Source organism: Alligator sinensis, unplaced genomic scaffold (assembly GCF_000455745.1).
Source record: "Alligator sinensis unplaced genomic scaffold, ASM45574v1 scaffold682_1, whole genome shotgun sequence".
NCBI lineage: Eukaryota > Metazoa > Chordata > Crocodylia > Alligatoridae > Alligator > Alligator sinensis.
The window spans coordinates 1,779,480-1,802,425 of NW_005842011.1; the positions used below are offsets into that span (position 1 = coordinate 1,779,480).

Below are 22,946 nucleotides of genomic sequence, written 5' to 3' on the forward strand. Positions count from 1 at the left end.
TTGGTTCTCAAATTTTCCTGCTACTTTTTGTTGGTAATTACTAGATTTCACTTGGCAAGATGAAACATATCCTCCATTATCCCGGCAGTTTCCTGCAGTGGTTTTCCCACATATATTCAAGTAATAGTAATACTCTTGTCTCTCATCTTTGGCCATATAAGGTGTGACATAACCTAAGAAACAAGGAAAGAAAAAAAAAATTCAGTGTTCCAGCAAAGCAATGGCCTGGAACATGTGCTAGAAGCAGATCAGTGGTATTTGCATCAGTATTTCAGTCCCAAATGCCTACACACCAGACACTATCCCAAAGCTCCATTTCTGGCCATCAGCAACTGGCCTGAAACTACATTCATTCCTCTGTCTTCTTTAAGCAAAAAGAAGGAATTTACCTGGAGGCTGAGTAAGTGGCGTCAAGTCAATGGAGATATCATGCTGTTCATTGGTGAGACTACAGTTTCTACTCTCCAGGTAATCCCGGTGACAGGCATACTCTGTAACCCATTCAATTTCATACCGGCAGTTGATTTTGGCAGTGAGTTTGGGGCTTGTGCTCTGATGCAGAAGTGAACATGATTAAAGTTGTAAGTGAGATTCAATACAGAGAGTTCAAGCACTAACATGTGTCATAAGACCTCAAGGGACTACACACTTAAAGCAACACCTCCACAATTAGGGGATACTCCAGTCTCCAAAGTGAGAGACTTGGGATAGGATGTATTTGAGGACTTGACAGAAAATCTGAAGACAGTCTAAGAAAGATTAATTCAGTTAAGAGCTGACTTAAGACCAACATCACTTGAACTTACACCTATACAAGTATTTTCCGACTAGTGTTTCTAAACGTGCTTTGAAGAGGAAGTCATGTACCACCACCCTGGAGACTGGCAAACATGTTCCAACTAACAGACCACAGAAAGACTACAACTGCCTAAACAGATTACATCAGAGCCAGACTCAAAACCAGGATGCAATCATTTTAACTGCAGGTCATATAGTCAGCAAGCAGATAGGAGGGGGAGGAGTATAATAAAGGTCCATTCTACACCCCCTACACATTTTGGGGAAGTGGGGCAGAACACACCCCACTGTCCTCCTTCATTTCTGTGAAACAACTTCTTGTACAGGAATATTCTGAACCACTCCTGAAAACAGTATGATCAAAAGAAACTAAAAAAAATGTAAGTCATCCAACCAATGATATGTAATAAGAAAGAAACTATCACACGAACTCTGTAATTGTTCACAGGCTTTAGAAGGGGAGTTTTTGAGAATTGCTTTCATTCCATAGATTTCCATAGACATTAGGGGCTGGAAGGGACCTCATGAGATCAGGTCCAGCCCCCCTGCCATAGGAGGGAAGTCAGCTGGCCCAGCAAGAAATTAATCCAGCTGTTTTTTGAAGGAGTCCAGAGTAGATGCTTGCGCCATCTCTGGGGGGAGTTTGTTCCAGACCCTGAACACAAGCACCGTAAACAACTTTTTTCTTATATCCAGTCTAAAATAGCCTTCCTGGAATTTATGGCCACTAGACCTTGTTATCCCTTGGGGAGCCCTGGTGAACAGATGTTCTCCCAGGTCCTGATGAACCCCTCTTACGAAGTTGAAGGCTGCCACCAAGTCCCCCCTGAGCCTTCTGTTCTCCAGACTGAAGAGTCCCAAGTTCCTCAGCCTCTTCTTGTATGGCCTTCCCTCCAGGCCTTGGGTCATATGAGTGGCTCTCCTCTGAACTCTCTCAAGCTTCTCCACATCCTTCCTAAAGTGGGGGGCCCAAAACTGGATGCAGTACTCCAGCTGCGGTCTCACCAGAGCCGAGTAAAGCGGGAGGATGACTTTCCTGGTTTTGCTCGAGATGCATCAGTAGATGCACGCCAGTTTGGTTAGCTTTGCCCGCTACCATGGGTCTACTTTCTGTAAGTCTACTTTCTGTATTCTACAAGTCTATTTTCCGTATGTTTGCTTCCCCATAAGCAATGGTCAAATGCATGCCCCAGACCTGGCTAAGAGTGGAAGGGCAAGAGCAGAATAGATAAGTCTACTTGTATCATCATAGTAGAACGAAACATATCAGAAGTGACAGTGGGGAGGGAAAAGGGGTATCCCCAGTCTAAGAGAAAAGGCACGCTGAAGTGCAGATAGTTACCTAGGGTCAGGGAAAGGGACAAACAGGCTATAACATGGCCCATCAAAAACAGTTTACCTTTCGCCAGCCTCCACCTAAACAGGCCAGGGCACTCAGAGGAAGTGAAGCAGCATAAGCAATGTTCACTTCAGTCTGGTTAAGAAAGGCCTTGTTGCCAAGATCACATGGCATTGTGTGAGCTAGAGAACACACAGATGCTGGTAGATATATTAAAGTCTTTAGTTCTCACATGACAATTATTTTAAGCAGAACATTTAATATATGTGGATGAGTTCCCATTAGAAAGGCAGCATATGACACTTGTTTACTAAATAAGGACATGGGTAAAAAAAGATACAAGACAAAAGGTCAGACTGATATGGAAACAAATAAAACAGGGAGCATGTCACACAAATGAAGTTGGACAAAAGCACTTGTTAGCAAGCAGACCTCATTGCCTAGGGATAACATTCCATTCTATAAAAGAGTGGGGTATCTGTTTATTCAGCTTCTGGGCTATTCCCAATAGAGGCATAAGCTGAAATGCAAAAATGGGAATCCTGGTCTCCCTTAACGAAGACAATGAGATTTTTTTTTTTTTGATTTTTTTTTGCATTGACCAAGGTTCACGAGTACCTTAAAAAGACAGTTTCAGGACCCTGACAGAAGACAAGTATTGGCTCCCCTCCTCAACCCCACAGCTAACCCCACATGCCAATGCAAACAAGTTACAAAAAGACAGTCATTACCTCTCCCCCTCTTTTGGATGGGCACACAAAAGTAATAGTCACTGCTGGGTTATGGCCCAAACAGAAGTCTGGGATCTCTTCTTCACTGTATACTTTCTCATAACTCAGCACAAGCCTGAAAAGACAAAAGAAAAAAAACGGGGAGTCAGAGTAAATTATTCCAACTATAAATGGATGAAGTATACTAAAGTAGAAAGCTAAGTATCAAATACCTAGAACAGAATTCCTAAAACTTGCCAGAAGCCTTGGTGGCACATTTGCACTATCTGATTTTATCTTTAAAAAGGTAACTTAGGGTTGCCTACCCATTTTTGGACAAAAGAGTCTTATTTTCCCCTTAACTCCATGAGGGGAAAGACCACGCTGATACCACAATCATTAAGCTGACACCATTAAGGCTGCCTATCACTTCCCGTTATACAACTCTATTTGAAGTTTCTCATAGATCTGAAGAAACTCCAGTTGCTCAGACTGAAGTTATTCATGAGGCATGCATCTCAGGCTGCTCTTTTGGAACATTTCAGCCAACACAAAACTGCAATTCCCAAAAATGAGATCAGAAAAAAAAAAATTAATACCATAAGGTTATTATACCCACAGGTTGAAGCAGAAACTAGTGGGGGGGGGGGGGGGGGGGGGGGGGAGGGGGGTCATCAAAAAAAATGGAGGCTGCCCCAAATGCCAGCTAAGTGTAGAAGTGATTGCATGGTGTTCACTTTGCTTACAACCTAGGAATTTCTCCCTCTATGGCTGAAAGCCAGATCTGGGCATGAGAACATTCAGAGAAAGTAGGTTAGTCAGGTCCCCTAGGCTCTAAATCAGCGTTTCTCAGCCTGTGGGTCGCAACCCAAAGGTGGGTTGGATCACAAGGATACATGAAAGGGGCAAGAACTTTAAAAATGGATTCTCCTTTAAAGGAGAAAAGTGTATGAAAATGTGGCTTTTCCCTTACAGGCTGGCAGAGTTCCACACTGGAGGGCTGGAGGCAGAGGGCAACAGGTTGGGAGTGAAGGGTCCAGACTCGACACTGATGTTTACAAATGGGTCCTGGTACAAAAGAGGTTGAGAACCACTACTCTGAATGACACCCTCTCCCATCAGGGGTACAAGTCAATGAAAGGGACAAGTCAGACCAAGAGAAGAAAGACTTGGACTGGCTGAGCAGAAGTAGTAGGAAGGTGGAGGGCATTTTTGATATATCTGATGTTGAAGGGCAAGGGGGAAGGGAGGGAAAAATGATACAAGAGGTTGACACCAGAATCAGGGATAAGAAGGGAAAAAGGTGAACAGATGTATGTTCTGGTCAGATTCCTCTCCTCCCTAACTTGAAACAGAGGCAAAGCTTTCAAAGTCTCACCATTCATTCCTCTGCTGCCAGCAAATCCCTCTAAAGCTTACTGACTGTGGCTACCTAATCCCCATCTGAAAAGCTGGGACAGCTTGAATTGGACCCCTTTGTGCATATAACAGTTAATTACACCATTACATTCTGCTCTCCACCCTAACAAACTCTGGCACCATTTTATGCACAGCAGACACTGTGCTCTGTTCGTGAACAGATGTTCATTATTGTCATCTCCTCAGTGCTTGAAGAGGGGGCCAGGCCTTTCCTAACCATGTACTATTCAAACTCCAATATGAAGTACGAACTGTCAACTTCCTCACAGGCTTCTCTGTCTCCTATTGCAGCATGCAAGAGCTTCAAACATTTGTCATTCTCCCCTCCCCCCCACCCATGCACCCACAGACTAGTATAAAAATCTAGGATAACAGAACCTCAAGGCAGATATTCAGGTCAGAAAGCAACTGCGATTTTTAGCTAGATTCCAGAGACCTTGGTCCTATCCCAGTCTGGTGCACACATGGTCCATGGTATGAAGAAAAGGAATACTGCGAAGTCCTACAGGCAGCAGTGGTAAGAATAAGCCCAAGAAATCCAGTATTTGAAAGCAGAATGTTATGTTATCCCTCCCCCACACCTCTAGCACTGCTATACACCCCATACACGTCTCTGTCCAACCCCCAATAAAACCCCATGCCTTCCCCAATTGAAACATTAGAATCTGTTTGGTTGGTCTGAGATCTGTTCAGGTCTCTCCTGACCCTAGCTACTATGAAACTATGAGATGACCTCCTGAGGTTCCTTCCAACCCTAATTTTCTATGACGAAATATTGCCTCATGCTGCAGAGAAAACCCAGGGAGATGAAAAAAAAAATAAGTAGGCTTAAAAACCTGGTCCACAAAGAAGCCATAGCCTTGCTATTCTCTTTTTTAATTTAAACATACAGTATATTCAGTTAATGGAAGCCCTATGCCACCCAAGTAATAAATTAAATTAAATTACTCTGGATTTGTGGACAAAGAGAAGCCCTTATGAATTCAGACATACAATTTTCAGGCATTTACAAGTACCTGTCTTTGCCAAGCAGTTTCAGTTGTTCTTTGGGCCGGCCAACATCAAACGCATGGCCTTCCTTCAACAAACAAGCAGCACTACCTTCAGGGCATCTTCTGGTCTCATCATCTGAGCTTTCTGTTTAAAAAGAGATATGAACACTCATATACAGTGTTTGTTGTAGTACTGCGAGGTATGAATTGCAGCAGGAGTGGGTAAAGGTTTAGTTCCATTATGAAGCTGTTCCATTACAAAGTTGGCTTTACGCTTCTGAAATTACCCCTCCCATTAAAAAAAAAATCTCCAAACTGTAGTTTTCCAAAGATTTCTTTTGGCAAACCAAAACTAAAATAAAGACTGCTGAAACCAGAGGACAAAAAGAAAAAACATGCACTTCCTCTATTTCTGCCTGAACCTGTCATAACATAACTGAAGTGGTTACAACTAGCCATTTGAAATTTACTATTATAATAGTATCACTGACAGAAAAAAAACCCAAGTTAGAGGATCAAGGTTACATCAAGCAAGTGGAGTTTAACACTCCTGTCAAAGCCACCCTGATAAAATGATTTAGCTATAACTATAATGGATTCCAACTGCATGCTTATTAAGGGTTAATAGTTTTGCATACTGGAGGAGTAACTCTCAAAAAGACTTGAGGCAAATATCATACATGTCCTATTATATGAATTTCTCCCAAGGGAGGCATCATTCTGTATTTTGGGAGGATTTAAGGTTCTCCCCAATAAGGGGGAAATAATTAGGTAATTCGCCTTCCAGAGCAAAGGACAGAACAGTGTAATAATATTTTATGAGCCATTTAGTTTTAGATGTGCAGCTCTTAGACTACAATATCCAATGTCAAGTTTCAAACCAACAGAATTTGAAACAGCAATGTCTAAACAATTTTGTTAATCAGAAGAACACATTTCCAGAAGTGCCCAGGAAATACAGATAACTAAAATTGGAGCCGACTAGAAGAACACCCTTGTCCACATGCATGCACCCGATAAGATTTCAATCTTATTTCTCCATAACAATCCCTTATACTGTCTTCATTTTCCCCACACCTAGCAAATGAGGATTACAAACCACCTAAACACTTAAGCATATTTAACTTTAGGCCCATACCTTCAGTGTGCACTCTAAATGCTACTTTAAAAGTAGTCTCACTGTAGCATTCAGCTGGATTAACGATCTTTAAAATTAAGATATCCATCTATTAGCCTATGATTTGTGGTCTCAGTCCCATTCCAATTTGGCAGATGGCAGTAGCAAGACCACCACCACAACTCTGTTGGCAGTCTCAGAAAAGATGCTGCATGCAGGGCTGTTGTTTTAAAACATCCTCACCCAAGCACAGAAAGGAGACCATTTAAGTTTTCTATTACCTGAAGGCTGCCCTTTCTGCAAAGTTTCAATCAAACACTCTAGAAAACAGCAGTTAAGCTAACGAAAAGTGGACAGGCTTGCCCAGAGGCTGTATGGGCTGTTATGATTGACATGCTTATGATGCGATATAGAAAGAAGTTCAGACCTATGTCTCTGCAGACATTAATATACAAAGAATCATCATCCGAGTCATCCACCAAGTAGCTCCCTGAAATCTTGATCAGTGGATTCAAGTCATGTTTCTTCCAAGGGCCATCAAAAACATAGCAAGGTACCTAAGAAAGTTAAACAAGTAAGTTAAAATTCCAGATTCAGACCATACAAACAACCACTGAGAAACCATTTAAAAAAAAAAAAAAGTAACAGACAAGCAGCAGGAAGTTTCCCCAGAAATGAAAGTTTCAAGCACTAGGCTCCCAACAAAAATGTAAATCCAAACGATACCAACTAGTGCATAGTTTTGTTGTGCAGAGAAGCTAAGTCACAAGGATAGAGAATGCAAAGCATGCTCAAAATTGCTCAAAAGACACTGTCAGTTGAGAATTAAGTATTTGTTCTACCAGACACTCAATTTTAAACTTCTAAACAAAGGTTGGCGTACCCTTGAAATAAGCTTCTCTTTAAAGTTGCCCTAAGTAACAAAGCTACACTCAGTATTAAGACCCACCATACATAAGAACATTTTAAAACACCCACTCCACACATACTGAAAATAGAAGCAGAAGTAGTGACTTGACCAGCTGATTGTTAAACCACTTACTCCCCGTCATGCAATTCTAACATTTTTTTTTTTTTTTTTGGGGGGGGGGGGTAGGAAGTTATTTGTGCATACATTAAATATTCATTACCTCTTTTTTAGCTTTAAATAAGTCCTTCTTGCAAGCAACAAAGGTCCTCCATTCAAAGTAGTGCACACACTCAGTTGCAGTCACAAATTCAGGGGTTCCCTGTTTTAGAAGGGTACAGAATCAGAAGTTGGTTTTCAGTTTCACTACATTAAAAAGTCTAAAATAAAAAAAAGAATAAAAACCAATTTTGTTGGTACCAATTTCTTTGAAACGCAGCCTTTCTCATAAGCATGGCAGCAGAAATGACACGGGTAGATATTAAAAACACGTAAATGAATTTGTGCTGTTTGGTGTTTTTAGTGTTCTGTCTAACTAAATGACTGACCTGTTAAGACAGCACAGGCAGAGGCATTCTGCCAAGGAGCAGCAAGTCCCAATTGCTAGGCTGTACTTGAGTCCTTAAAATCTGAACAGGCATAGTCTATACTGCGTATTTTAGCAGCAGAGACCAGATCACTTTATTTTCACAGGGACTGAGCACCCACAACTCCCATTAAAAGTAAGAAGGAGTTAGAAATGTTTAAACATTTCTAAAAAGCAGGTCTCTGGTCCCCATGATTCTTTAAGGTCCAATGGAGAAAGCACAGGAAGACAGTATGTTGCTTTTCTATATCTCCCTACCATAGTATCAATGAATAGTATATTTGTCTGTCATTTGTCAACCAAGCCAGTTAGCAGTTAAGGTAGGAAGAACTAAATCTCTTCTCCTACTACATGCAGGAGCATAGGAAGAGCTAATTTCTGTGTGTGTAAAGAAAGTGAATCTGAACCAAGCCTAACCCTGCCTTTGCTATTAGTTTTTGCAGTTCCACAGCAACAGCTTATTTTTAAAGGCAATTACAGATAATACACGTATGAAATAGACACAGCTAAACAGTCTCGGAAACCAACTCTTTCTTTACCTACAAAAGGTCCCAGGCAGCAGTCAGTACTACTTCCCACTGCTTCCCTGCTATTTCTCAGCTGGAAAGGATCCCTGTGCCTTGTCTATATTAGTTCTCCATATCCTGCTTCTGAAACAAGACGTGCCAGCCAGCCAACAGGAGAACACCTTAACTATGGAAGTGACTGGTCAAGTGAACCTTTCAGGAGCTTTAACAAAATTATGCCATTTACACCAACTGCTATAGTTAGAGCTGGTCAACAATCTGATGAGCTATTGCACTGGGAAAAGGGCATGTTGTCAAAGCTGCAAGCCTTTTTGCAACATCCCAGGAAGATTTTTTTAAAGTCTCCTAAGTTCATCAGGATCAGGAAGCATGCATACAAACACCACATTTCTAACAAAACTGCACGTAAGGGCCATTTGCTGAAAAAGGTTCCAAGACTGGGAAGCCATATTGGGACAAGCTGAAAGACAGTTCAACATCTCTCAGCATCCTCTTGCCAATGCCTGACAAGCAAGGAGTGAATCTTTTGTGCAAACCCGGATCATATCATAACACAAAGTGCGAAGACAGTTAAGTCAGCCCACTTTCCAGAAAAGGGTGTGTAATAAACCTTATCAACACTAACTTCATACATCTAAAATGCAAATAAAAATCGGGAAGCACTGAAGTGCATGAACTGGTCATCCTGTATATAGAGCCCTGAGCTCCAATCACTTTGGACAGAAAGTCTGGGAGGTTCACTTTTAAGGAAATGTATTGTATTTATCTTGAATCCAAGGCACGGTATCCAAATCAACATCAGGGAAGAGGGGAGAAGCCTCATCCTAGATTCAAGCACTGGCCCAGGGCAAGCAGCTGCTGCTGCTGCCCTGACTTTGAGCCCAGGGCTGAAGCCAGAACTGCCTTCTCTGGGCCAAGGGATCTTAAGGGGGTACGGAGACCCATGGTGTGGCACACCTGGGAAACCACGCAGCCTGTTCCCTCCCCCTTCACCTCCATTTCCTTCAGCTCTGGCCCTAGCCCTGACCTCAAGCTACCACAGCTATTTCTGCCTGATTGGGCTGAGGCTGCCACTGTGCTTCAGAGCCACCCAGAAGGTAAGTGGCAGTGGGAGTAGGCAGAGGCAGCAGGGGAGAAAAACGGCTGACTATATAGCCACCTGCCCTCCACCCCCAGCAGTGGGGGGAAAACAAATTTAAAGACAACACCCCAATAATTAGCTTCTATACAAGGAAAATTATAAACAAAGCCATGATTTTCCATGTATGGAATCTAAGTTATTGGGGAGGGCTGTCTTAAATTCAAAGTCATCTTGGGTTTGGGTAAATAAGGTATTAAGTATCAGAACTGACACCTCCAAACTGAAATTTTAGCTATCTACTAAATACCTGTATTACAAGTTGATGCCCCAAATTAGAATTAGTCAAAGACTTAGTTTTGTTTCTGATCACTGTGATACTTAATTCACTGACTTATAACCATTTGGAGGGAAAAATGCTAAAAAAAAAATCTGAACATTTTAAGTTATATTTTGATTAAGCATAAAAACAGATGCTACCATATATTTTTTGTGCTTATAACATTCCCCATGAATTTAACACTTTTGGGGAAGGTCCCAAGAAGGAAGAGTTTACCTTGGAGGACCAGTAAATACTAGAAGTCTGACTTTGTGTGCCACAGCAATTAATGTTGCCACTGCTCCCTCCAAAAATTATCTGGACCCATGCAAAGAAAAAGGCTGCCAATAATGCACTCTAATTTTCCCCAGCTGGGAAGAAAGGTGCAAGTTGCATGCAAGAAAATGTACATTGCAGTCTTCATCATTGTTGTGTTCTCTAGACATTAAGTCTACAGCTTACTTAGACCAACATTTATACAACAGCTCTCATTATGAAGGTGCTCTTACAGCTGATTTTTTACAAGCGTTTCCTCTTTTTAGTACACAATTTGTTAAAGTTTTACTGCTTCTAGAAGGATTGCAGCATTAAGGGCTAGAAGAGGGCTTCTCACTGAAATCAATAAAATACTCAAGTCATCCATGACCCAAAACTCTCATGGTCCAAACTCAGAGGGTAGAATGAATTCTAAGTGGAATTCTAAATTCTAAGTGGAGGCCCTCCAGGCCTCCAGGTTCTTGACCACCTGGGCAATAGTGATCATCGCGTGCTGGAATTCACCATCCAGCGTAGAGTGTCAAGGGCCCGCAGCAAGGTGGTAGCCCTAGACTTCAGGAGGGCCAACTTCAGTGAGATGAGGAGATTAGTGGGAGAGGAACTGGGGTCCCTGAGGGCAGAGGAACTCAGCGTCCAAGAGGAGTGGTCGTTCCTTAAGGAAACGATACTCGGGGCCCAAGGGGTGTCCATCCCGACAAGAAGCAAGGGGGGCAGGAGTGTCCAAAAGCCCCCCTGGCTCACCAAGGTTGTCCGGGAATGCCTGCTTGCCAAAAAGGCGGCGTACGCCCGGTGGAAGGGGGGTGTAATCTCCAAAAAGGAGTATACCTCCTCTGCTCGGGCCTGCAGGCGGGCTGTTAGGAAGGCCAAGGCGGATATAGAGCTCGGATTAGCGTCCAGGATTAAGGATAACAAAAAGTCCTTTTTCAAATATATTGGGAGGATGAAGAAGGCGCCGGGTAATGTGGGGCCCCTGCAGGATATGCGGGGCAATCTGGTGGTTGCGTCAGAGGATAAAGCGGACCTCTTTAACCAATTCTTCACCTCCGTTTTCTTGTGCAGGGACCGGGACTTCCCTGCTGTGATAGAAGCCGGACGCGAGGGGATCGCCTTCAGACCTCAGGTTGGGGAGGACCGGGTTAGAGAGCTTCTGGAGGGGCTGGACGCGTTCAAGTCAGCGGGTCCGGATGCTCTCCACCCCAGGGTGCTGAGGGAGCTAGCTGGGGTTATTGCAGGGCCCCTGGCACGGCTCTACGAGCGATCGTGGTGCTTGGGCCAGGTGCCAGACGATTGGAAGGTAGCTAATGTGGTCCCCATCTTCAAAAAAGGGAAAAGGGAGGACCCGGGCAATTATAGGCCCGTCAGTCTTACCTCAATCCTGGGGAAGCTCTTTGAGAAGATCATCAAGGAGCACATTTGTGATGGGCCGGCATCCGAGATGATGCTCAGGGGCAATCAGCATGGATTTATTAGGGGGAGATCATGTCAGACCAACCTGATTGCCTTTTATGATCAGGTCACAAAGGCCATGGATGCAGGTGTCGCGGTGGATGTAGTCTTTCTGGACTTCAGCAAGGCCTTTGACACCGTCTCTCACCCCATCCTAATTAATAAACTAGGCGACTGTGGCATAGATGCCTACACGGTCAGATGGATTGCAGATTGGCTGAAGGGTCGCACTCAGAGGGTGGTGGTGGATGGATCATATTCGACTTGGGGGGAGGTGGGTAGTGGAGTCCCTCAGGGCTCGGTCCTGGGCCCTGCGCTGTTCAATGTCTTCATCAGCGATCTTGATGTTGGGGTGGAGAGCAACCTGTTTAAATTCGCTGATGACACCAAAATTTGGGGGGAGGTGAGCACGCTAGCAGGGAGAGAGAGATTGCAGAAGGATCTGGATAGGTTACAGGGGTGGGCAGACAGGAACAGGATGCGTTTCAATACGGACAAGTGCAGGGTGCTGCACTTGGGTAGTAGGAACCAGCAGCACACTTATAAGATGGGGAGCTCCCTACTTGAGAGCACGGAGGCGGAAAGGGATCTTGGTGTCATTATTGACTCCAAGATGAACATGGGCCGACAATGCGAGGTCATGGTTGGCAGGGCTAACCGGACCTTGTCGTGCATCCACAGGTGCATCTCGAGTAGAGCCAGGGAGGTGATCCTCCCCCTCTATGCGACGCTGGTCAGGCCGCAGCTGGAGTATTGTGTCCAGTTCTGTGCGCCCCATTTCAGGAGGGATGTGGACAACATGGAGAGGGTCCAGAGGAGGGCCACCCGCATGATCCGGGGACAACAGGGCAGACCCTACAGTGAGAGACTGCGGGACTTGAACCTATTCAGCCTCCACAAGAGAAGGCTGAGGGGGGACCTGGTGACCGTCTATAAACTCACTAGGGGGAACCAGAAGGGTTTGGGGGAGACGCTGTTTCCCCTAGCCCCTGCTGGCATAACAAGGAATAATGGGCACAAGTTGATTGTTTTTAGGGTTTGGTTTTTTTTTTTTGGGTTGTTCTCCCACCCTGGCGGGGGGTCGGGCTAGAAGATCTATTAGGTCCCTTCCGACCCTAAAACTATGAATTTTAAGTGGGAACCTCACAAGAACTACTTCAGTCATAGGTGTCACAAAATAAAAAAGTAGATGATCTTTTCATAGCTCTCTGAACAGCTAGTCAGTTAACAAAGCCTGTCCTCTGTCCAGCTATTAGATAAATATAAATGAATAGGCAGGAAATGGGAACAAGCAACTTTAGACTAACCAGAGTCTTCCCACAAAGGAAGTTAATGTTGCTTTGTATCGTGTGTTCAGTGCCTTCTTGTGAGCAGGTCCTTGTAGTGTTGAACTCTAAAAGTGTTTTAGAGCTTTCTCTCAGAGATGAGTCACCTAAATAAGAGAAAGGAAAAGTACTGGATTACCATAGCCTTTAGGGTTAAGAAGTCTGTATATTAAGAACGCACATTATTAAATTTAAGTCACACAAAAGGAAATGCAATCTGTTTTAAACACTGCTACTAAATGAAAAGATTAACCCATTTTCAAGGCATTTAAGAGGTTTTGTGAGCCTGAACATCATTTTTAAAAGGAAAATAAGAGCCTCTGAAAATTTTACACCCCCATATTTTTATTACAGGTCAGTCTCTTGTTTTTCATTTAGAAAAATCTGAGTCATGCTGGTTAATGCACTACTGCCGCAGGAGTCAAAGATGACAAGATCTGTCCAGTTACCTTTCAATGTTCCAAAAAGAACTACTACTTTTGCTCACCAGCTATACGCACAGGTAGTCACAGTGCTAAATCATCTCATTTCTTACCTACCCTCACATTCCCTCCCCTCCACTGCTTTACCTGCCTTTTAAATAATAAAAAAGGATACTCAGTCCCAAGCCTAACACAGTGAAGGATCCTGCTTAACTGAGATATCTAGGTTCTACTGCAAGAAAATTAATATTAGCACCAGTGTTTGTAACCCAAGCGCCTGGGGACATGCTGGGACAGGATGCATCAAGTCTATGGGGTTACACTTCTTAGAAGGCCACCATTTTCCTGTTACAACCCAAAGGGTGTGATTTTTGTTTTTGTGTGTGCTTTGGCACCACTGAATTATTTTCCCGCCAAATTGTAGCTTTCTTTGCAGGGTGCATTTCTTGTTGCAGCTAGGAAATGCTCGTTGCAAAGAGTTCCCACCATTTGTATTTTAATTCGAATCCCATTATTGGCTTGCGTTAAATTATTCACACGTGGCAGCTAGCGATTGGCTTGCTAGCCGTATAAAAGGCTTGGGTGGTTTCCGCCCAAGTTGGAGAACTCTGAGGAGAACCCCCATAAGGGAGGACTCCACGAACATCAGGAGGAGGAGACTTCACGTCTCGTGAAGATCTCTAATCGCTGCGGAACCTATTGGACCCAGTGCATTTAAAGCAGGCAACAGGGGTCTGATCAGCCTCTAGCCTCTCCCCGTCACTGAGCGCAAACCTCAACGTATCCTTCTCCCTGCGCGCAAAAAAAGGACCCACGGAGCCTAGCAAACTTCGTGTGAGTGAATTGTGAGTGAACAAAAGGATCCACGGAGCCTAGACAACTCCATGGGAGTGATCGAATATTGTCTGAGTCCTCAAACGAGGATTTAATTGGAGCTGTGCCTGGGAAACTGTCCAGCCTACACCGCGACCATCTTCGGTGTAAGTAAACCATCTTGAATCAACCGTCAGGTGTCCGTGACTAATTCTAGCATGTCACCTGTTCTCTCCGACCCAGTGAGCCCGGGCTGCTGGCCACAGCCCGTGCGGCGTGAAAAAGGGCCCGGATCGCTCCCCACCGCCCGCACATGGCGACAAGGATGGGATCTGGAGACGGCCCGCACATTTCCCTTTGGAGATTATCCCAGAGTTTAGCATCTCCTACTACCAAGAACACAAACCTGATATTAAGCTTAAGCTCAGCCCCTTTAATTTTACCCAAGGGCTCTGTGTTACATTTGGAACTACAATGAATAATAATTTCACCCCTTCCTGATGCTTTTAGGCATCCCCTCTAAGACTTATGTCCCTCAAGCAATCACTTGAGAGCTTGCTTTTCCTCTAATCAACCTCTCCCCATGACAGTATTCATCACCCTTCACTAACCATCCTCAGCCATTTCCTCAGTAATGCAGCACTCCAGGTACACTGCCTCAGCCCTATTGACAGAGATCTCCCCTCCCCTCCCCCCAGAATAATGTAGGTGCTGCATGTACAGCTCAGCCTTTTTCAGCTGCTAGTTCTTACAATAGAAGACCTCTAAAATGTTACTCTACCCCTGGCTGCAAGTCTGGTTAGTTCCACTATATAACTGCTGCCCCTTCTTTCCAGAGAACTGGATCAAAGGAAAGTAGGGCTGGAAGGAACTTTATGAGGTCACCTAGTCCAGCCCCGTCCTCAAGATAGGTGCATCCCTGACTAAACCATCCCAACCCAGTGTCTACTCAACCTTCTCTGGGAAACTTCCAGGGATGGAAAGTCTACAGTTTTTCTAGGTAGCCTGTTCCTGTGCTTGTCTACCCTCATAGTCAAGAGAGTTCTTTTCTCAAGCTGAACCTCATTGGAGATTCCAAACAATAAATCAGCTGCATTTTCCCCCAGTCATACCCCACTTGTCTGCAAGATTCAGCATTCAGTTAATTCCCCACTTACAATTCATAAGCAGAGAAATGAAGACCAGACCCAACTGTTCCATATACTACTTCCATGCAACACCTCATACCAGCAGCCCAGAACAGCTCATCCTTAGCCTGTGCCAGTTTTCAAGTCTACTGGATCATGCTTCTTCAAGCCTGCTTTAATTAGTATTAGCTCAAGATATGTTATGAAACAAGTTTAGCAGCATAGTTCTCTCTACCTCCACCCCATTTTTCTACAACTAAGATTACAACTAGAGAACTATCACTGAAACAAGAGTGCCAACACCAGGGTTTCTCCCTTTCTAGATCCCTCTGCCTCGAGGCCCTGAACAGATTAAGAAAAGTCGCTCTTTAAAGTATGTTCAGGACAGCAGTTCTGCACCAAGTCTAGCTGCAATCATTAGACTAAGAACCACCTAGCTGCAGCTGAACTTTGGACAAGGCCTAGCTTACATTTCAAAATAACTCAATCCATACGTTCAGCAAGATGTGATAACATCCAGAGAAGAATATGTTTTGGGAGCAGAAGGAACATGGAGATTCAGAAGGCAGGGAAAACTAGCACCATTAAACCCAAATGATGACACTGCAGAAAGTGTCAGACACTGGAATGAAGTGGTGTTTACTCTCCAATTAAAATACCAGGGAAGGGCCTAACTCCAACCAACTCTGCCTTAGCAGTCTTGGCTTTTGTGTTCGTTTTTAATTAAATCCAGGCTGAAGTTAAAGTGCAACTGGTAGAACTTGCAACAGCTGCTCGTAAATGCTGATCACCTTAAGCTGTAAAACCAGCCTACTTAACAAGTCTAAGAAAGGAAACAGTGTGGCTACCCAGCCATAACAGTGGAAAAAAGAAGAGGTGAATCAGAATGGCAGCTGGCCAGCTAAATGCTACATTTCAGTTGATTTTGCAAGACAACTTTCCATTACTCCCCATTATAAAAAGCTTTGTAAAATTTTATGTTAATTCAATTCCAGGGAACTGTTTTAGAGCATTCACATCTTCATAGTTATTCAGAGTGTTCACATGCTGGGGTGATGATTAATACAGGAAAGTACTTGATCATCCTCAAGTACTTTGCCTTGAGGCAGTGATAGGATACGTGGCAGATGCATGCTCTCAGTCTCACTTCAGCTTTCTCCTGTAGCAGCCCAAGGAAAACCTGAGCAGCCACTGAGGTGTGGCTGCAGCAGAATCCACAAACATGTTTCCTTACAGCCCATAAGACATTAGCACCCTTGCTGCTGGGAGGGAGAGAGAACAGAATTTGGTCTTCTAGCAGCCCCCACCTTTAGGATTGGCCCACACCACAGAAGCCTCTGGGGACTTTTAAAAATCTGTAAAGCAAGTGAAAAACCTCTCTCCCTTCATTTTCCTGATCAAAGGCACACCCCCCACCAGCATGGAAGCCCCACAACCTCATCACCTTGGAGGAGCAGCAACAGTACATTTGCCTCTCACAAGAGTATTGGCCCTAACCAGCAGAGCTTCACCTTTTGGTTCAATCCAGCAGTGCTCAGTCTCCAGCCTGCAGGCCAGATCCAGCCCATGGAGACACAGCATCTAGCCAGCATCAGCTCCCCACAGGTCCATTAATTTGGTGCCAATTAACACTGCCACTACTCCTCTACTGCCAAATTTCCAAGTCCTGCAGGCCCCACTCCAGGCCAGCTGGATGCAGCCATCAGACTAACCTTGCACCATTCTCGGGCCCTGGGGGGCTGAAAGGTTAGGCACCACTGGGTTAGTCCTTTGGCAGTAAGCTTAGAGGCTCTGGAAGGACAAGCTAGACATGGTTAGGCGGAGCTGAAGTTAACCGGCATACAGAAGAAAGGTGTGATAAAATGAAAGATAGATGGGGGAAGCAGAGTGGGAAGAAAAAAAAGTTAATTCATGGGATGTGGCAGAGTGTACAGTATATAGAAAAAAAATGAGTGGAGGGAAGAAGGGAAATTAGATGAGGATGGACAAAAGAGGAAGCCATACAGGGTGAGATAACCCCCACACTATAAAAAGGTGGGAAAGGGCTCCCCTGAAATCCAAAAGGCAGTTAAGAGGAGGACACAAACAATAAAAAGGTAAAGCATCAAGTAGTCCAAAAATAAGAAGGGGGGGGAAGGGAGGGGAGAAGGAAAAAAAAAAAAAAAATCAATTAGTATTACCTCACTAACAAGAGAGGTAGTTGGCAGGGTAGATAGGTAAGCTATGGACTAGCTGAGTAGTGATCCTTTTCTCATCTCTTTGACTTGCTAGGGGATTTGCAGCAGCTTGCAGCAGTATCTCTTTATGACATGCTTCATCATGAGCAAGTGTTGTCCCCAAGCAGGGACTAGGCCCAAACCTTCTGTTTTCACAAGCAGACCTGGACAGGTTGGGCATATGGGCGGAAAACAACAGAATTCAATTCAACAAGGAGAAATGCAAAGTGCTGCATCTAGGGAGGAAAAATGTCCAGCATACCTACTGCCTAGGAAATGACCTGCTTGGAGGCACAGAAGCGGAAAGGGATCTTGGAGTCCTAGTGGACTCCAAGATGAACATGAGTCGGCAGTGTGACGAGGCCATCAAAAAAAGCCAATGGCACTTTATCGTGCATCAGCAGATGCATGACGAATAGGTCCAAGGAGGTGATACTTCCCCTCTATCGGGCGCTGGTCAGACCGCAGTTGGAGTACTGCGTGCAATTCTGGGCGCCGCACTTCAAGAGGGATGCGGATAACCTGGAGAGGGTTCAGAGAAGGGCCACTCGTATGGTTAAGGGCCTACAGACCAAGCCTTACGAGGAGAGACTAGAGAAACTGGATCTATTCAGCCTCCGCAAGAGAAGGTTGAGAGGCGACCTTGTGGCTGCCTATAAGTTCATCACGGGGGCACAGAAGGGAATTGGTGAGTATTTATTCACCAAGGCGCCCCCAGAGGTTACAAGAAATAATGGCCACAAGCTAGCAGAGAGCAGATTTAGATTGGACATTAGGAAGAACTTCTTCACAGTTCGCGTGGCCAAGGTCTGGAACGGGCTCCCAAGGGAGGTGGTGCTCTCTCCTACCCTGGGGGTCTTCAAGAGGAGGTTAGATGAGTATCTAGCTGGGGTCATCTAGACCCAGCACTCTGCTTATGCAGGGGGTCGGACTCGATGATCTATTGAGGTCCCTTCCGACCCTAACATCTATGATATCTATGATATATCGCCTTCCTCCTTTCATTCACTAAAATCCCATGGATTTTTCTAATGCTATTCCAACCAAGCCTGTCAGTGGCCTGTGTCTAAGCATTATAATAGTCATAAAACCTGAAGTAACATTTTCAAGTTCTTTAAAATTCAAGGACCTCCCATTCAACTTACATTTTACAAGCATCTAATCACAGTCAGTTTGAGGCTAGATGATAGGGGGAGGGGGCAGGAGGAGAACTGGACTGATTTATTTGAATTAGAAGCTACAGATAGAACTAGTCCTAAACCTCTAGGAATAACTGGAAACAGAAACACTTGCTGTTAAGGAAATTGAGTATCAATTCGAAGCTTATTACCACCTTTCTAAGACTCTACAGAAAATAAAGGATGAACTACACATGATTTCCATTTCACAGAACTTATGAATCCTCCCCCATTCTTCAGGCCCCAACCTTAAGTTTTAAGCATGGAAAGAAGTGGTGCTCCAATAAAAATGTCTGACAAGCTGGAAGTCCACATTTTTGGCTCATAAGGTAATAAGTTAGCCTCTAGAAAGTCAATAACTGTTGGAACAAATATAACATGTACTATTTCTTTCTTAAATAAGAGCAAGTTAGAAACGAAAACAAACAAGTGCTCATGCCATGTTAATGTACAGCCTACCACTAGTCACAGAATTTAGGAGTGAAAAAAAATCAACAATAATACCCAGCCACATGATGCATCCTATGTTTTATTGCACACCCTTGGCAAACAAATCAAGCTACACACTGGAAATAAAGTATTAGGACACAAGCAGCTTGGGTAATTTAGTGCTGGGGATACATTAGCTTCTACATTGTGATCAACTGTGCAAGCTTGATTTCATATTGATGCTGCTGAACAACAAAACACTACTTCCAATTTTGAGCTACCAGATGTACGTTAATCATTTTGAGATCAGTTCTAAATTACATCACAAACATGGTATTAAAGAAGACATTTAATCAGCTCCAACTGTTTGTAATTTTACCACTGCAAAGTTAAGCAATGACGCATTTGAAGTTTTACATCTAGTGGACTTATGGTCTCGGTCGTGTTTCAGATATATTTTTTCTTCATCTTTCTGCCATAGACACAATTAGGCTTTAAGTATGCAGATCTCCAAAAGCTAGGCTTCACTAGCAAGAAAGCCATCCTAGCCATTTATGATCTCTATATAAACAAAACACACAGAGCACCCGTATTCCTAAAAAAGGAAAAAGAAGGGTACCAGAAGAGATGTTAGGACTTATTTTGCAACACCTCCCATCCTCTCACCCTTCTGGTTTAACTGACCTACTACCATGGCTTTCTATAAGCCTCACAGGAGCAGGAAATAAGAACCTTGTTCTACTGACAGATTACATATTATGCTTTTACAGGGATACAAAATGATCAGGTGGATACAGGTGTCAAGCTGTACAGAATTAAAAAAGTTTTACTTCTTGCCTGTGATAATTGGACTTAAAGAGATGTGCAAAGAGCCATTTCAGAGATAGGGCATTTCAAATACACTGCATTTAAGCAAATAAATGCCATGAATTAGAACTTAAATTTTCACAAGTATTTAGCTATTTTATACTCCCATTATATAATTCTGCATAACACACATATACCCATGTAAAGTGGTTACCTTCTGCCTGACACTCCAGCTGTTACAGCTGCTTAGGTTGCAGCTCAGTTGTTGTGATTTAGCACAAAGCACAAATCTAAAGTATACTTCAAGAACTCTGGTATTCAACTGTGACATTAATTTATTTGTGTTGGGTGCAGATACCTTTAATGGCTTAAGAGCTCTGGAAAGAGACCTGTTGACTTCCCCAGACCAGACACTTCCCACCCATCCACCCCTAAGTGTCACTGGAAATAAGTGATTCATACATAATCCCCATGGTCACTACCACTGCTAAGTACTCAAATACCCAATGAGGGACAAATAAGATTCTTACATGAATATTTTTAAGTGCTGTCAGATTGCATTAATGTAAATACAAATTAACATTAAAATGAAGTTTAAACAGGTAACTGGGATGAGAGACAATCCAAGCTTTTGTTCTCTCCATATCATACTTCAACCCACAAGCATATATTGCTGTAAGCAGGTATACACACACACTTTTTCTATCCTGAGAAACTTGGGGGGGGGGGGGGGGGGGGGTGGGGGGGGGGGGGGGAAGTGATTGAAGGTCTTTCTGTCACAGTTAGTGATGACAATATACACCTAGAAAACTTGCAAAAGTTATATACCAGTAATTTTACTAAAGATCTGAGATACAGGACACAAAATATCAATTTGTTAACTTACCTACTGACAGATAGGTCTTTTTATTCAGATCGTATGCACAAACTGCACTTGATCCTTCACACTCTTCAATAGGGTCACAGAAGTTTATTTTATAAAGCACCTGTCTGTCTGTATCAATTGCTTCCCATGTATAACTGAAAGGGAAAAAGAAAAAAAGCTTGTCAGTTGATACACATATTGATGACCGCCCAAAAAAAAAAAAAAAAAAAAGCCATTCATAAAACAGACTCCCCATGCCTGATGAAGGGTGACTGTGCCCGAAAGCTTGCCAAAATTTCCACCCCCTGACCCTCCCCTCAACTACTCAGTTGCTCTAATAAAAGATATCAAATCTACTCAAAGAGCCTTGCCTGCCATTCATAAAACACTAATTTAACTTAAGCTAAGTAGGTAACAATGCCAGTCTCTTCAGAAACCCAATTCCAAAGTTTAATCTGATTCAGGATATGCTTGCTACTTTTGCCTATGAGTGAAGAATAATGATAGGAAAGGCATTCCATCATTATACACTTCTTACGTGGGCTACTATGAATTATAGGAACCTGTGTCTAGATGTCCAAAAGTGTTTGCGTATGTGCATGCATGCCTGCGTGTGCATCCAAACTACCCTCTTCCCAACTCTACCCAGCCTGATTTTGAGTCTTATTCATCACTGAATCTCTCTGTGCCTTAGTATACACCAAGGCACCATTTTACCAAGAAGCTTCAGCCACAAGACACAAATTTATCAGATATTTCACTGCAGTCTACAGTAGACATGTCAGACATGCCCCAGCCTGAGGAGCCATTCCACCCAGCCCAGCAGCCTACCAAAAGTTGAGGGCACAGGTAGGGGGCATGATCAGCCACAATTCAGAGCCCTGACAGACATGGCAGTCAGTGGTAGCAGGGAGAGCAAGGGCTGTGTGCATACAGGCTTCCCTTGCCCTGCCACCAAAGCTGCTAGCCCTACAGATCCAACCGAGAAGGAGCCCCCAAGGTGTGGATCTGGTCCTGGGCAAATTTGATACCCTTGGCTTACAGGTTTCTGTGCAAAAACAGTGAAGTTTACTAATCTTGTTCACTCTGCTCTGCAACTGCTTGGGAAATACTATGGGCAGGAATGAAAACCTTCCAGCCCTAGTCTGCACAATCAGAATGAGAAACGTTGTTATAACCCACTGAACCGTGCCATGACCTTCTCCTCTCCAAGACCTCAAACAAATCACCTTACAGTTACAACTACCACCAGACTGAAAGTTATCGTTACTGGTAGCAAGATTAGGTAAAAAGAATTGGGCATCTGCCCCATAAACACTTCCTCCATCTCCATCAGTCTAATCTTTAACTCCTTACCCAAAAGTACACAAACACAGATGGAGCTCCCTCTATCCCAACTCTGCACATTTCTGATGTGGAGAATGAGTCAGTCACAGCATGGGGTGGAATAGAACAGAAATTATAAAATGTTGAGATATGAAAAAAAGGGGGGGGGTGGACTTCATGCCAGAACAAAGGACTGAACTAGTAGTTAAACCGAAGAAGTTGTTTTTATCTTCTGGTGGTATGGAAATAGAGAGGGGGAGGGAAAAGAGTGCTGAATTAAAGTTGGTTTGCCAGGGAATAGGAAGGCAGGCAAGCAGGCTGATGGGACAAGTTTCCCACCAAACTATAAAATGCTTTAGCAAAATGAGCATCCTGCAAAGATGGAGACAAGGAAGTTCTAGCGCTGAAATCTTCTTCCCCCAAGAAAACTCAAACTAGGTTTCCATTTGTCTTTGTGGAAAACAAAAACACACACACTTTTCCAAAGCTTTTCTTTCCATCTTGCTTTGAAGCTGAACAATCAAAACCAAGATCAAATGTTTTGATTGAGCTAAAAATCAATTGTTGTTTCCTTTTAGAAAGTGCTGAAGGTTTGGTCCCTGTTCAGAACAAAACCCAAAACAAATGCATTGTAAACCTTAAAGCCTCCATGAGAAAATTATTCTTGACATCTGGTCAGAAAACACATTATGTGCTGCCATTCTTCATTCCCATAGGGTCAGGAAAAGCAACCCCCCCAATCAACTTTCTTACAGCAGGTAATATGCACAGACAGAAATCAAGTCACTGAACCCCTGAATGAAGCAGTCCAGTTTAAGTTTGATTATAAAGAAATGAAATACCAAAACATGCCTGTCAGTCAAAAATATTTACAAAGGGCACTAAGTTTTCCCCACCCACATACAAGGGCCAAGTTAGTGTCTT

The 22,946-nt window shown here is 43.6% G+C and overlaps 1 protein-coding gene across 1 annotated transcript in view; it reads right to left on the minus strand.

Moving 5' to 3' along the window:
- Positions 1–22,946, minus strand: part of IGF2R (insulin like growth factor 2 receptor) — an 85,809-nt gene that overhangs the window by 60,585 nt on the left and 2,278 nt on the right. Inside the window, exons 2-9 of the mRNA XM_025201983.1 lie at positions 20,718–20,851; positions 12,822–12,946; positions 7,506–7,604; positions 6,803–6,932; positions 5,283–5,403; positions 2,869–2,983; positions 390–552; positions 1–173 (exon numbers count right to left, since the gene is read on the minus strand). Coding sequence (XP_025057768.1) covers positions 1–173; positions 390–552; positions 2,869–2,983; positions 5,283–5,403; positions 6,803–6,932; positions 7,506–7,604; positions 12,822–12,946; positions 20,718–20,851 — 1,060 coding nt within the window. The remainder of the gene's footprint in view (positions 174–389; positions 553–2,868; positions 2,984–5,282; positions 5,404–6,802; positions 6,933–7,505; positions 7,605–12,821; positions 12,947–20,717; positions 20,852–22,946) is intronic.